This window comes from Phoenix dactylifera, chromosome 14, assembly GCF_051530095.1.
Source record: "Phoenix dactylifera cultivar Ajwa chromosome 14, Ajwa_hap1_PhDact_Kaust_v1.1, whole genome shotgun sequence".
NCBI classification, from domain to species: Eukaryota; Viridiplantae; Streptophyta; class Magnoliopsida; order Arecales; family Arecaceae; genus Phoenix; species Phoenix dactylifera.
In genome coordinates, this window is record NC_143203.1 from 26588899 (window position 1) to 26603549 (window position 14651).

At 39.7% G+C, this 14651-nt stretch overlaps 2 protein-coding genes and 1 non-coding gene across 4 annotated transcripts; 2 read left to right on the forward strand and 1 right to left on the reverse strand.

Moving 5' to 3' along the window:
* The first annotated feature begins 131 nt into the window (after positions 1–131).
* Positions 132–8666, forward strand: LOC103696462 (ruvB-like protein 1). 2 transcript variants are annotated; one of them, XM_088710442.2, is made up of 12 exons: positions 132–360; positions 926–1114; positions 1688–1819; positions 2007–2156; positions 2663–2818; positions 3512–3646; positions 3753–3818; positions 3918–4024; positions 4342–4441; positions 4553–4644; positions 7923–8034; positions 8151–8666. In XM_088710442.2, exons 1-12 carry the CDS (start codon positions 265–267, stop codon positions 8238–8240), a joined length of 1425 nt encoding a protein of 474 aa, XP_088566568.1. In that variant the 5' UTR covers positions 132–264; the 3' UTR covers positions 8241–8666. The 2 variants fall into 2 exon arrangements, with proteins under 2 accessions (XP_088566568.1, XP_008776327.2); XM_008778105.6 differs by having other exon boundaries at positions 7965–8034.
* Positions 8667–9916: 1250 nt separating this feature from the next.
* Positions 9917–10034, forward strand: LOC113461424 (U5 spliceosomal RNA). The gene has a single exon (XR_003383683.2). It is a non-coding gene; the product is annotated as a U5 spliceosomal RNA (small nuclear RNA).
* A 3074-nt stretch (positions 10035–13108) lies between these two features.
* LOC103696468 (uncharacterized) lies at positions 13109–14290 on the reverse strand. Its single transcript, XM_008778117.6, has 3 exons — positions 14011–14290; positions 13822–13927; positions 13109–13531 (listed from the first exon to the last, which is right to left on the reverse strand). Exons 1-3 carry the CDS (start codon positions 14044–14046, stop codon positions 13383–13385), a joined length of 291 nt encoding a protein of 96 aa, XP_008776339.2. The 5' UTR covers positions 14047–14290; the 3' UTR covers positions 13109–13382.
* Between the last annotated feature and the right edge of the window lie 361 nt (positions 14291–14651).

A 14651-nucleotide genomic window follows, 5' to 3' on the forward strand; every position in this document is an offset into this window, starting at 1 on the left:
TTTTACGGTAGTGATCGGTAGCGAGCACTTTGCTGTTTACCATAGAACAGCTCTATACCAATTATATAGTATAGAGAGTTGACACGTACACAGCTTTTGTAAGTAGGGGCGAGACCAAGCAGCGAAGGGGCGCCGCTCTCAAAATTAGTAGGGTTTCCGATAGAAACTTCGGGACTGGGATTTTAACGTTCCAGCCGGTGACCAGACCCCGGGCTTCGAAGGCTTTAAACCACGCGCGCCAGGGAGGACAAAGGGGTGGGCGCCATGAGCACAACGACGATGAGAATAGAGGAGGTCCAATCGGCCTCCAAGAAGCAGCGGATCGCCACCCACACCCACATTAAAGGCCTCGGTCTCGACGTATTTTTCTCTCTTTCTCCTGTCTCCTCTCTCTCTCCTCATCTTTTTCTTCTTCTCGTAATGGTTGATGGGTTTCTAGTTTCTAGGGTTTTGGGTTTTAGTTATGTTATGTGAGCTTAACCGTATTTCTTTGATTTCACGGTCCAATGGAGATTTAGGGGTTTCTCAAACCTTGCAGACATTGCAATCTTGATTGTAAATGCGATTGTCAGCAAAATTCTTTTTTATTTCCCCAAAGGGAAGACTTTACCCTTTCTTTGATTTTTCACGGTTCGACGGAGTCCTAGGGATTATTATAATCTTGCATGTAGGACAATCTTTGCTTGAAATCGGTCGACGTGATTGTCGGTATTCTTTTCACGCTGGGGTTTTCTCTTCTTTCTTGCCGAAAAGGAACACTTCAATGTTTCTTCGATTTCACGGTTTACTGGAGTTTTGGAAACTTGAGTTTATTGTAATCTTAATTGTTTGAATGTTTTTTTTGGTCCAACTGTTTGATTTTGGTTCTTCAAGAAAGGGGAAATTGTGATGTTTTTGTTTGTTGATGTGTGTTTGAGAATGGCAGGTGAATGGAACTGCGATTCCTATGGCTGCTGGGTTTGTAGGGCAGGTGGCTGCGAGAGAGGCAGCTGGTCTTGTCGTTGATATGATACGGCAGAAGAAGATGGCTGGGCGGGCTCTTCTGCTTGCTGGGCCTCCAAGCACCGGGAAGACTGCTCTGGCTCTTGGCGTATCTCAGGAACTTGGAAGCAAGGTGCATTTCATCTCTTGATTGCTTGTTCTTTTTTCCCCATGGGTTTGCTTTTGGATCCTGACTGTAAAAAAGTTTTGCTAGACAAACCATTTTATATACTTTGATAGTGTCTTAATCTTTAAAGATGTTTCGTATATGGTAACCTACTTAAATAAAAACATAAAACTTCTGACTGAGTAACTTCATCAAATGGTCTGTGAATAATTGCATCCTTTTTTTCCAGTGTGTCTCCATTAAGTGGTTTCATCATGATGTTTGCATTCATAAGTTTGCGGATTGCACTCTGTTTAACATTCTGTTTCGTTTTTGGTTAACATTATAACATTGTTGCTGATCTGATCATATCTGATAGATAATACTGAATGCCTTTGTATTAGTTAACAGTATACCATAATCTTCATTCTGCTCAACATGCTGCAGTTTTTTAAGGGGGATGGAATATGAAGTATCCTTTCTGGTTTCTGAGGATTTTTTTTTTCCTTCTGGATTTTGATTTTATCAATTTGATTGGCACTTAATGTCTTCATGGCCCATTTGTTGTCGTAATAAGATTGAGTTTAAATTGAGTTCTAGGTACCCTTCTGTCCCATGGTTGGATCAGAGGTATACTCGTCAGAGGTGAAGAAAACTGAGGTGCTTATGGAGAATTTCAGGAGGTCTATTGGTTTGCGTATTAAGGAAAACAAGGAAGTTTATGAAGGAGAAGTAAGTTTTAGTTTTGCTTGTTTTCTCCTGAACTGAGTTGCAGTTTTGTCCTTCTATCCTTGGATGATGCAGCTGGGATCACCTGATATTTATGATTACATTTTGCCAATACATTTTAAATATATTCTGAGAATTCTTTCATTTGGCTTGCTCACATCTTTGGTATTGCAAATGTCTCCTGTTATAGGTGACCGAACTCTCCCCAGAAGAAACTGAGAGCACAACTGGTGGTTATGGAAAAGCCATTAGTCATGTAATCGTTGGGTTAAAGACTGTCAAAGGAACCAAGCAACTGAAGTTGGATCCGACTATTTATGATGCTTTAATTAAGGAAAAGGTAGTGCTTGTTTTATTATTTGAAGTCTCCTTTTGCAATATTTGAAGCAGAGATCACAAGTTTATGCCGCCAAACTAGCTTCTCAACTTCTCACTTATTTCTGCTTCCTTTTGGTAGGGTAGGGCCATTAATTTTTTCCATTTGATGCCTTCTATTGTTAGTACATGAAAATGACCAGTTTCTGAAAAGAATCCTGCTATTTATACACATTCTAGTGCTGTAAATGATATAAAGTCTATCAGGTTACTGACTATGGGAACTGTGTTTGTACATCCTTTAGTTATCTGCAGACTCATGTATATAATCTGCATGGTAAATGTGCCTTTGTATCAGACTTGTTTGAATGGTATCATATGTATCTTCAAGCTGGGTTGTACATGATTTCTGGAATGACTTTTGATGCTATGTCTATTCCTGTTTGGCTCACATGATTTCTTTCGAATTCAAATGTAATATTTAGTTATTTTGGCTGTTGTCATTATTAAACTTACTAATACGAGCTGCAGGTTGCTGTAGGTGATGTTATTTACATTGAAGCAAATAGTGGTGCAGTGAAGAGAGTAGGTAGATGCGATGCTTTTGCTACAGAATATGATCTTGAAGCAGAAGAATATGTTCCACTCCCTAAAGGAGAAGTCCATAAGAAAAAGGAGATAGTTCAGGTACCTTATCAGTAAATTTTAGAGTCTGTTCTCTTGTGGCATATAGGATATGAAGTTTAAATAACAAAATTAATTTTTGAATGCTTCTTTCTATTTTAAACTTATAGTACATGTCATTTGGAAATATATGTAATATTATACATCGAATTGTCTAGAAAATTTAAATCTTAAATGAAATTAGAGGAACATTACATTCTTGAAAAGTAGAATATCTTTCTTAATGTTCTGATGGTTAGGTTGAATATATTTGCAGTTGCCATGTCTTGCATATGTTATTGGAATTATAACAATTTATTCTAATCTTGTTGGAGAGGACACTGTTTCCATTCCTGGAGCTCATGTTATTTATTTTACTTTGATTTGTAAGATCAAGTTGATGCCATCAGAATGACCATTTTCTAAATAGTATGGTATGCTAGCTTACATAATTTTGGATGTTTGAACCTGTTTGACAAGTGTATACATATAATTCAAAGTTGCAATAATTTCTCCTTTTTCTTACTTATTTTTTTTAATGATTAGATTATTTTTGGAAGTTGAATTTATTATATGGTTTGTTGGCTTTGTATGAAACTATTTTCATATCAAAAACCATTTGAAATATTGTCTATTTTTTGAATGGCTCTGTTGACATGGATAATAATCAGAAAAGCAACTATTTTTCTGCTTTTTTTCTTAAAAAAAAAATTATAGGATGTCACACTGCATGACCTTGATGCTGCAAATGCTCGCCCACAAGGAGGACAGGACATATTGTCCCTTATGGGCCAGATGATTAAACCTCGGAAAACTGAGATTACTGACAAACTACGGCAGGAGATAAATAAGGTTCTGTATTAAATATATTTGGAGAATATTCATCAAAACTTTAATATGGACACAAATTGCAGGTGCCTGGTATGCGTAGTTTCAATGAAAGTTGCATTTCTGGCAGGTTGTTAATAGGTACATTGATGAAGGAATAGCAGAGCTTGTCCCTGGTGTCCTTTTTATTGATGAGGTAGCTTTCCTCTTTAAAATTCACATCTCATCCAATTCATATATGGCTGAGCTGTTTAGTCTACCTTTAGTCCTTTACTGTCTCCAACTTTTTTTGCAGGTGCACATGCTCGACGTTGAATGCTTTTCTTACCTTAATCGTGCTTTAGAGAGCTCAATATCACCAATTGTGATATTCGCAACGAACAGAGGAATTTGCAATGTAAGGTATGGCATTGGAAACACCATTACAGTAGATGAAAGTTCTAAACATTCAATGTATATTGTTGTTTCTTTATCTTATTTTCATCTACTATTAAAAAAAAAATTTATGACTGTGGGACGGTAGTAGTTGTCTGTAGGACTTTGTCAAATCACAAAACCTATTTGTTAGATTTTGTCGCTGAGTCAAACTGCATGTCATTAACATGGTTGTGATGCCACTTGTTGGTTATGGAAAACTGCTTTCCTATCATGCTATCATTACATGTTTGTATTTGTGTTTTTCCAAATTTAGTTATTCCACTTTTTGTTCTTCTGCTCAGAGGAACTGATATGACCAGTCCGCACGGCATACCAGTAGATTTGCTAGATCGTCTGGTAATTATACGGACAGAAACTTATGGTCCCACTGAAATGATTCAGGTTCTAAATGTCACTCTTTGACTGTTTTTCTAGAAAATTAGTTTTCTTCAGTCAATTTTGTGAAGATTTCTTTTTTTTTATTCTTTTTTTTTGCCTGTTGGCGTGGAGCAGATACTAGCAATCCGAGCGCAAGTTGAAGAGCTTGATATTGATGAAGAAAGTCTAGCTTACCTAGGAGAGATTGGACAACAAACATCTTTAAGGTCTGTTTTTCACTTGTTGTGTCTCCTAGTATGTTGTCTTTCAGTGTTTTTCTAAATTCATTTATTATTCAGACTTCTGAAATTACAAATGATATCTACGTAAACTTGTTTTAATAATGGCATAATTGCAAAATGTTCATTGGGCTTGCAACTCTTGACATGCTTATATAATTTACATGTTTGCATCATGTAGTTTCATGCAATTAATTATAAGGAGATGCCACAGCTTCTGGGTTTTGTTTACATGTAGTCCCATGAACTCAAGTGTACATCTCGATATGCTTAGAAACTTTGTGTATTTGCTTCCCTTTCTGATCATGAACTATGCAGTGCACCATCAAATTTTCATGTAGCATCACGTAATTATTTTATGCTCGTGCTGGTATATGTAGTTAGCTTACTGTTTTTCTCACATGCAATATGCATTTTCCATGTGTTTTTGGGAGGAGATATAGAGTGAGCAGTGTTGTTATTTTAATTAGGTTATACCACTTTCTCCCATGTATATACCTCATCCTTTCTAAACATGCAAAAACGTGCATCAATCATGAACACAAACCAAAACAAACTTGCAGATGTCACTTTTTTTTATTGCAAATGACAGCTTGTCTATGAAGATTATAGAGATGAGTTGCTCTGATTTTTTAATCTGATTACTGGACTTAATAATAAATATCACAAAGAATATTATTTTCTGGTATATTTGGATAAATTTTAGACATTTACCTATGTAGAAATTTCTTTTAGTGAGGCACGATCTTGCCTTCCCAATTGTTTTTTTTTGGACGAATCTTTTAACAGGTTTTGTCAGAATGCTAGATTTTAGCTTAATAAAATTTGGAGCTCAAGGCGAAACTACTAACGAACTCCCCTTAAAATAGTAAGGAATTATGAAGAGAACAGTCACGTTGATATGTTGCCTTTGTAACATTATGATTTAGTGATTCATGCAAGAATTTGTTTAAGATTCACAGTGTCTTACCATTCTAAAAAGCAAGTAACCATGCTCCACTACACTTTATCTTAAGCTTTATCCAAAAAGATGAAAGACACCATTCTTAAGTTGCTTCTTTTTTGTTTGTTGGACATATTTATTTGTTTTAAATGCCCAGTTAGAAACAGGCCCATCTCTTATGAGAACTTTTTAAAAGGGTGGAACAGCAAATTCTGTTGTCACTTTTGGGTGAGAATTTTAGGGACAGCCTTCCAAGGACATGAAGAATGACTAATTGGGTCTATAATGCATCAGTTTTTGGAAACTAATTTGTGATCCCATCTACCAATTCCTATGGTACATTTGTTCAAAATGCACCATCATATCTTTTTAATAGCAATTCTGGATTTCTCAGAAGAATGCAGAATTGAACCTATTGGTACCTAGGATCGTGCCAACAATGTTCAGAAATCAGTTCAAATCAATTTCATCAAATGCTATCTCCATACGTGCATCTTGGTATCTGATGGCGAATAGAATTCTGAGCTATCAAGGATAGGTCTCATCACCGTTAATGAAAGTACAGTTGAAATGAGATTGTTCTCTTCCATATACAAAATAGCAAGCCATAAAGCATTGGTTTCTTCACCACACAGTCAAAATTCTATATGTTTCTTTATCACGCACCTGTTTTACTTGAATTTTCATAATGAAAGTCACCTTCTATCAAGCATGTGCTAGAATAGAAATATGTACTAATTCTATTGCCCTTTGGATTTTTAGCCCCATAATGTATTTCCTCCAATTAATTACTTTCTTTCTCAATAATGTGCCTGGGCTTGTTAAGAAGGATTGACTGTCAATGTGCATGGGCAGATTGAGCCTAGAGATAGAAATGATATCTGTGGTCAACTATTTTGTATTTGGAGCCATTGGCTTTTCTCTTGTAGCATCAGGGTAATCTCAACATCATGAAATTTTTTTTGAGAACTGCGGTGGAATTGGGGACAATATAGGGTTTTGTACAGTTGGGCTTGAGAATGTCTGTCTCTGATAATATATATATATGGCCTTCATGTGGTCTAATTTCTTATATAATCTTGTGCTTCTGATTGGCTCATTTATTAGCCTTTCTCAGTTCACATCACTCCAGACACATTGTAGACTATGTCCCAACCTTGTTGATCATAAATATGAAGAGGAATTTTAATACCATCTCGATGGTGGCGCATATGTATGTCAAGGTTAGGGACAAGCAGTGTTGTCCCACGGCATTCTTCAGATCTCTTTTTTGCCCATTTTTTAGATCTTTATTAGCTTTACTTTGAGGGTTATTTTGGTCTGTTGGAGTTCTTAGAAATAAAGGGCTACTAGGTTGTCCAATGATTTACCATTTTGTGTTTTGTTTTGTTTTGAAACATGAAGCATGTTTTGGGAAGTGGTATTTTGCTGTCGTGTTTGAATTTTAAAGCTGCTTAAGGTTGCCCAGTGGTTTATTTTTAAAAACATGATATGGTAAGTGGTATTTTGATGTCATGCTTTGAATGATGTGAAACACGATATCTAGCATACAAGGCAAGTAACACGATATCTAGCATACAAGGCAAGTAACATTATTGATGCTGAAACTTGAATAACTAATCTTATAATGCTTGTACTGTTTTCAGATTGGTATCGTATTTGTTTCTAATGCGTCTTAGACGATACAGGGATCCTGTCATCTAAAGGGTGCCTTTTGCTTTTGGCAACCTTGAGGATGAGTGTGCTTTTAGAAAGCTAAAATTCTAAATAAACATGTTGGAAGTGTGGAACAATAGATTATTGGCATTTCTGAGGAATGTTCTTGACGAGTTTGCTAGGTTTGACAAATTGGATGAAGTTAATGGTGGTGGCCCATAGAGGAAGGATGGAAGATGTTGAGGTGTATGCCATGCAGATCAAAATTTTAGTGGTGTAAATATAGAAACATCGCTGTCTACTAATTGCAGCCAAAATATTCATGATTCATGTGGAATCCTTGTTGCTACTATAATTCTCTTCCAAAACTCCTGTCAGACAAGGTTGAAGATCTAACATTTGGAGGTGGCATCTCATTACTGGTAATAAGTTTAGTATAATGTCATGCAGCTAAGTATACATTCTAGATTATGAGAGAGGCAGAGAATTAAATTAAAATATTAACAAAAGGTGAAACTGTAATTTTCAGTACATTGCAGTATCCTATGTATGCGTGTTATGTATTGTCAAGCGATCATATACTTTCATCTCTCTGCCTGCTTCCGTTACCTACTCTGCTATTCCCATGGATTTCTCTGTATTATTTTCATCTGAAACTCTTTTTTAGGGTTTTGAAACTTGGGCTTATAGTCATCACCTGCTTTTCCAGGCATGCTATTCAGCTGCTATCGCCTGCTAGCATTGTGGCCAAGACGAATGGAAGGGATAAGATTTGCAAGGTACTTTAGTCTCAATATTTATTTGTTAAAATAGTTCTTTCTGTTTTGCTTGGGTAAAATGATTTACTTCGGGTTGTCCTCCTTATAATACTCATATTGTAATACATCATTTTCAGGCTGATCTCGAGGAAGTAACTGCTCTATATCTGGATGCAAAGTCTTCTGGAAGGCTTCTTCAGGAACAGCAAGAAAGATACATAACTTAATTGACAAGCTGCCTGCTAGGTTCTTTGTTGAAATGAGTTGAATAGCAGAGGCTCTCGCTGCACATTGGAGAATTGAAACTCATCGAGCCATACTCAGTTAATGCCACTTGTATTTCTTGGAGTCTTTGTTTTAATGCAGATCCAAGGCTCGTTTGTGGCTCTCATTTTCTTATTAGTGATTGTGGAAACCATGAGGCTGTTTGTCAAACAGGGATTAGAAAACGTGGTTATTGGGGACTTTGTTTTAAGGGATGGTTGATGTCGATAGTTTGAAGGTGCAACGTCATGATTTAATTTGGATTTCTTGTTGATGACTTGCAATTGAGGTTTTACATGTATTGAACATGTTTCTCAGAATGAGAGGCACAGTCTGCTGTATGATTTATTGCTATCATTCTGAGATGGCTACTTATTGTGTTAACAATACGTTGCTGCCTTTGTGATGCAATGGATGATTGTGCCTGGAGCAAATAATTCATGAGCTTTTATGAGATGGCAAGATGGTTAAACAGATTGCACACATGATCCATACTGACTAGTCCAGATTCAAATATTAGAAGGGTACCTATCTTTCTGTGTGCCTCTTTGTCCGCCGTACCAGGTCCAGATTCAAGTTTTTTGTATCTTTCTGTATGATGTTTATAAATAAAAAAATATTATAGTCAGTAGTTGGATAATCTTCTTGGAACAAGTAGTGCATATCTTTCTGTACTATGTTTATAAATTAAAAAGAAAAAAATATTATAGTCAGTAGTAGGAGCTTCTTCTTGCGAGCTAGTAGGGCTCTTAAAAGGCTGTCTCTATCTCTGTGCCTTGCTTTGTTTGCTGTTTTATTTTAATGAAGTGTGTGTAATTAATTGTCCTATATAGTATGCATCGAATACGCTTGGCATGATTCTTGTAGTTTACTGGTATAATAGTCTTGATGAAAATAGCCTGGGTTGTCAGAACTGCTGCCTCGTCGTCATGGGTTCTGATATACGGTCCACTAGAATGACATTAAGTACGGCCTTCATATCCTATGACGAACAGGAAACCATCGGCAATAATTGGGTCGCTGTATTCAGTGGTCTTGATTGGATTTAAGACGGGCGTGTTCAATCAATCAGAATTACTTACTCGTCGCCTTTCATATCAATATAAATGAGTTTTCACCATAAACGTATGCCAAAGGATGAATAAACAAACGGAGACAAGCTCCAACCATTCACCAGTCCCTGAATAATGTGCAAAGCATTGAGGATCCAAGTCTCTCTGTGACATGCAGGCCTTCTCCCTCCTCCTGAACTTGAATGCAAGATAAACAAGGTGAAATACAAATTCATCATGGTGATCTAGAATTCAAATATTAGTACTCTAGTATAACGAGTATGATAGCCAAAGAAATAGCGCATTCACTTGGGTTCGAGGAGGTCACCAAGGTGGGGGTTTGGTTCGCGCAAGACGCAAGGGGGGATGTGGAGGTACCCTCTTTTTCTCGGCTTTTGAGGGCGGTGTTGAGGGGAATGGTCTCGGGTTGGGCGATCGCGAGGACTGCGAGGCCGGAGGCGAGATGGAGTTTGCGGTTTAGGCGGACAAAGTGGGAAGGGATTTTAGTCCCATATCGGGAAGGAAAAGAGTACCGGACGCGATGCGGCTCCACAAAAGGACTCTGCGGTCTACGATTTGGAACGCGCGGCTGCGTGGTGGGCACAGAGCGAACTATTCTTTCGCCTTTTACTAAAGAATACCGTGTGCCCGCCACAAAAAGCAGCTTACGCCAATTTTTTTGAAGGGTTTTCTCTTATGGAGATTGACCCTGTAAATAAAATTAAATATTTTTATTGGGCTGTGTTGTTGTCTTTTAAAATTTAGTAATAATTTGAAGTTATGCAATTTTCAGGTTTTTTCGCACCAATTTTTGAGGATCAGCAAGGTTTTAGATGAATTCTAATAGCAGAACTATCTCCTAAATATTTGGGTGGGTTCGGTTTTTGAGTTCCATTTTTCTTTTTTTAACAATAAAAAAAACTAAAACTTTATTTCTTTCACCAGAGAAAGTTCATCAATTGATCGGCATAATCTTACCGGAAAAGCAATTTCCACAGTCAACAAAATATTTCGGCCTCCTGCAGCCGTGAATCGTGACTCCTGATCACGAAACCCACACCAGCTCTATCTCCATTGCTTGGGACAATACCATCGAAGTTTACTTTATCAAGGACAATCTTAGGCGCTGTAACAGCAGGAGGGTCCTAGATGAAATCATGATGGTAGCTCTGATGACCTCAACAGCTCGAAAATGAGCCCTCTCTACTACACTCCTCATGGATGCCCGCTTGTCCTCAAAGATCCGGGCGTTCCTATCCAACCATATGTGGTACACCAGATACGCCTAGGTGATTTTCGACCCCACCATCCTCGAACTCTACATGGCGGCCCTCATTTGGTGAAACAGGTTGTCAACTGATCGAACGACCCGAGGCAGGGGGAACGTAGTCTACCTCCAGATGTGTACTTCCTGCAAGCACTCAAGCAGAACATGGCTGATGGTCTCCTCCATCCCGAGGCATCTATCGTAGCTCGGGGTAATCATGACTTTCCTCTCTGTCAGCACACTCCTCGTTGGCAACCCCATACCACCTTTTATAAGAACAAGGTTACAGGAGGGTGAACACCCATCCTCTAGATCCATCTACCATCCATCTGTCTAACTACATCACCTCCCATCACCTCCTGTAAGTCTGTGGCCCGCACCTTGGATTGACCGGTGGCCACCCAGACCGACCTATCCACCATCTCTCTCATAGGTAGTGGAATGTCCAAAATCATATCCTCAAAACTTCAGCTGGGAAAAACATGCTTTAAAGTTTGAAACAAAGCATGCCAAGGTTTGCCTCGTAGTAAATCAATCACAAAAACTAATATACTTTGCTAAAACTAAGCTCATAACTAGAGCTGATCAAAACTCGGGTGGGGTCGGGCTCGGGCCAGGCTCGACGGTAGATATTAAGCCTGATGGCTATGCCCAGGCCCGGCCCGGCCCGGCCCGACTGTCGGGCTTAAATTTTTTGTCCAAGCCCGATCCGACTTTATAAATCTGGTCCCAGGCCCGACCCGACAGGCCTTTTTTTTTGATTGGAATATGAAAATGGGCCAGAATGGTCCAACAGCTTAATGGGCTCTCTAAAACTGGTGGTGTTTTATATATAAAACACGGGCCGGGCCATTTTTAAAAGTTTCCAGGCCCGACCCGATTTTTTGGTCGGGCCGCTTTTCCTGCCCAGGCCCGACCCATGGGCTTTTTTTTAATGCCCAAGCCCGAAAAATTCCGGGCTGGACTGGGCAGGCAGAAGACCCGTGATCAGCTCTACTCATAACCTAATCAATCTTTCATTTTTTTATTGCCAGCCTAAGTCTACCTCATGTAGTCCATGTGCCTTCATTGCCCGCCAAAGTCCCCTCGGCGGTACCGCCATATCATGTTCTAGATGTGGGGCATGACAACAATCATCACTAATATCATCCAAAACACCTCTCATGAATAATCAACAAAGTTATTTTTGTCTTGTTAATCAAAAATAATAACATGCTAATTAAGATTTGGAAGTTCATATTTTGAAAATATTCTAACATGTCTCACTAGTAGTGATCAGGGCCGGCCCGAGCCCTAGGCGACCGCGCCTCAGTCGCCTAAGGCCTCGGACCAATGGAAGCCTCCGGGAGGCTGACCAAAAGGAAGCAAAGGCCCCATATAAAATGGGAACAGGAGCTGGCTACGAGTCTTCTCCCTTGATGGAAGGGAGGTGAAGAGTTTCCTGGCCTGCAGAGGGGCAATTTGGGAAGTTGGGGACAGTAGTTTTGTTTTGGGTGGAGAGAGAGAGAAAGGGATTTGGTTGGCTTGATACACGTCTCGAAGCCACTCTTATCTTTCATCCCTTCTCTTTTTTGGTTTTGGTCTTGGTTTTCCTTCCCTCACATTACTCCTGATCCAGCTGGGCCATCAGGAAGAAAGATGGAAGGATTGGAGATCGATTTCTTGGAGGGTAGAGAAAGAAAAGGAGGGAGGGGGGGTTGAATAGCTGACGTTGCAGTGGCTGCTTGGGTACTCGCTTGAAGGGGAGATGGTGGGATGGAACTTTTATTAATTAGATGGAGTGAATTTCTCATAATGCCCCTACTTTCTCTTATAGAGAGGTCCCTTTCTGCACAAATTTTTTCCTTTATCTTGACCATGAAGAGTCATGGGATAACCTTTCCCTGCTCTGCCCTTGACATGGTAAACAATATTGCCAAGCATTATCTCAGTTATTTAATCAGTTTCATGATAGGCCTTTCTTCAGCATAATTACTTTTTCATATTTTCATTCAAAAATTATATTAAACTGGAAAAACTTTTTATTTGCCTTTGTTGCATATATGCTTTTTGTTGAAATAATGTACTTGGTGACTACGTATTTTCATATCTTTTTTCTAAATATTTTATACTTATTAAAAAATTTATTATTAAAAAAAAAATCTCATTCACTGAATCCGTACCTCCAAATGTATTGGCCGCCCTGACCATTAAAGAGGACTTGCATGGGGGCTAATAAAGTTGATCCACCACCATATACAAAACAGTGAGGCCAGTCTCACCTCTAATCACGTGCCTCTCCAGACATCCCCACGTGGTAAAAGACTGTTGAACTTTCACCAACCTATCTTCTATCAACTTTGCTATTTTGTTGTTTGTTTTTTTTCGTAGTAGAAAGAAAACGGCAGCCCTCCCAGTCCTCAAGGACTCACTCATCCGGTCAAGCAAGGAAAGAGAAGCCACCGTTCACGTCCAACTCAATCCAAGGCATGGAAAAAGTGGGAATCCAACACGAACACCAGCGCCGACCACGTGCGAATTCACAGGAAAAATATATAGCAAGTTCCATAAAATTTACACGGCACAATGCACCCAAGAGTCCCAGTGCTGCCACCTGTACACATAAAACAACAGCACGCCGCCACAACATATTTAGGCTAGAATAGTTTTGAAGCTTTATCTAATTACTTGTCCAACCTAGGCTTGTGGTGGAATTTACAACGGGATGCCACTATCTTCAGTAGTAGTGGATAATATACTGGTTCAGAAGACTTGGGAGGTCGGTCAGAATGCAGGGATGGGATCTGTTAGTCTTCGTTGTTGGAGTCTCTGGCAGCGGTCTCGACCAGCATCTTTTGAATCCTTTGCATTGTCTCCATTTCCGACAACCACTCCTCCCTCTCTCGCGTGTACCCCTCGAAGAACTCCTTGTTCTCCTTCTCCAACTCCTTCCATACTGACACGTACGGCATACAAAACACAAACGTAAGCCCTCCAAAAGATCATCTATTATGTTATGCTGTACACCCTTTTTTTCTTTAGCAAATACCATCAGCAAACTCCCCCCAAAGTTCGAACCTGCAGATTAATCTTCCTTCTCCTAAATAGAGGAGTACTGCTGCATCCACTAGACTATGGCCTACTTCGCACCTTGTTCGTTTGTTTTGCTTTGAGTAAGCTTTAATTAAAATGCAACATGAATATGAAGAGGAGAGACGAGAGCTGTGATGGAAGCAGAAAGGTTACCAGTTGACGTGATGACAGGGTTAATGTTAGCATGCTTGGAGATGGCATCCACGCACTCTTCCTTATTCATGTGGAAGAGAAGGCACCTCTCGATCAGATGTTGCACCTATGATAAACACACATATAGCCCATGAAATAATAAGGAAAGTTAATGATCAAATGTCGTAAGGTTGCCATCTCTTATATTACCATTCGGATGTAGGAGGCTGTTGAAGAGTCACCCATGACCAGAGATAGTAAACCACCTGCGATCACTAGATAAACACTGGCCACTCAGACTAAAATAGAACTAGGATGGGAGAGGGGAGAGATGAGTTTTGGGAGTGAAAGAAGAGGTCAGGACTGGGGAGTTAATTTAAAGAAGGGGGTAGAGGGTGGGATCGGTGGTGTATCTTTCATATGAAAGAAGGATATATTCACCTTCCTCCCCCCGAGTCTACTGTTGGATTATGTAATGGAGATCTGTACGTATAGAGAACAATCAAACGGCCAACATCGTGAATCATTCTTCCACGTGAAAGATACAACTCAAACTCGTATAGGGAAGCAAGAAAGAAAGAAACAGGAGGAGAGGGTTCACGTGGGAGATGGGGGATGATTGGAGGAGAGGAGATGAGGGAGATTCTGCTCTCTCATGGCGTGGAACATGCTCCACGACCTCTCACGTGACCGTGGGACCCAATCGGCGTGCAGACCTCCGAGACCAGCACGCAAGATGGGCGCGCCCTCCACACGTGCCGGACGCTCAACGCACGCCAGCCAGCGGACCAACCCGCTGCCGTCCTCCACCCTCCCACCAGCGTACGTCATGCACGTCACGTGGTGGATTC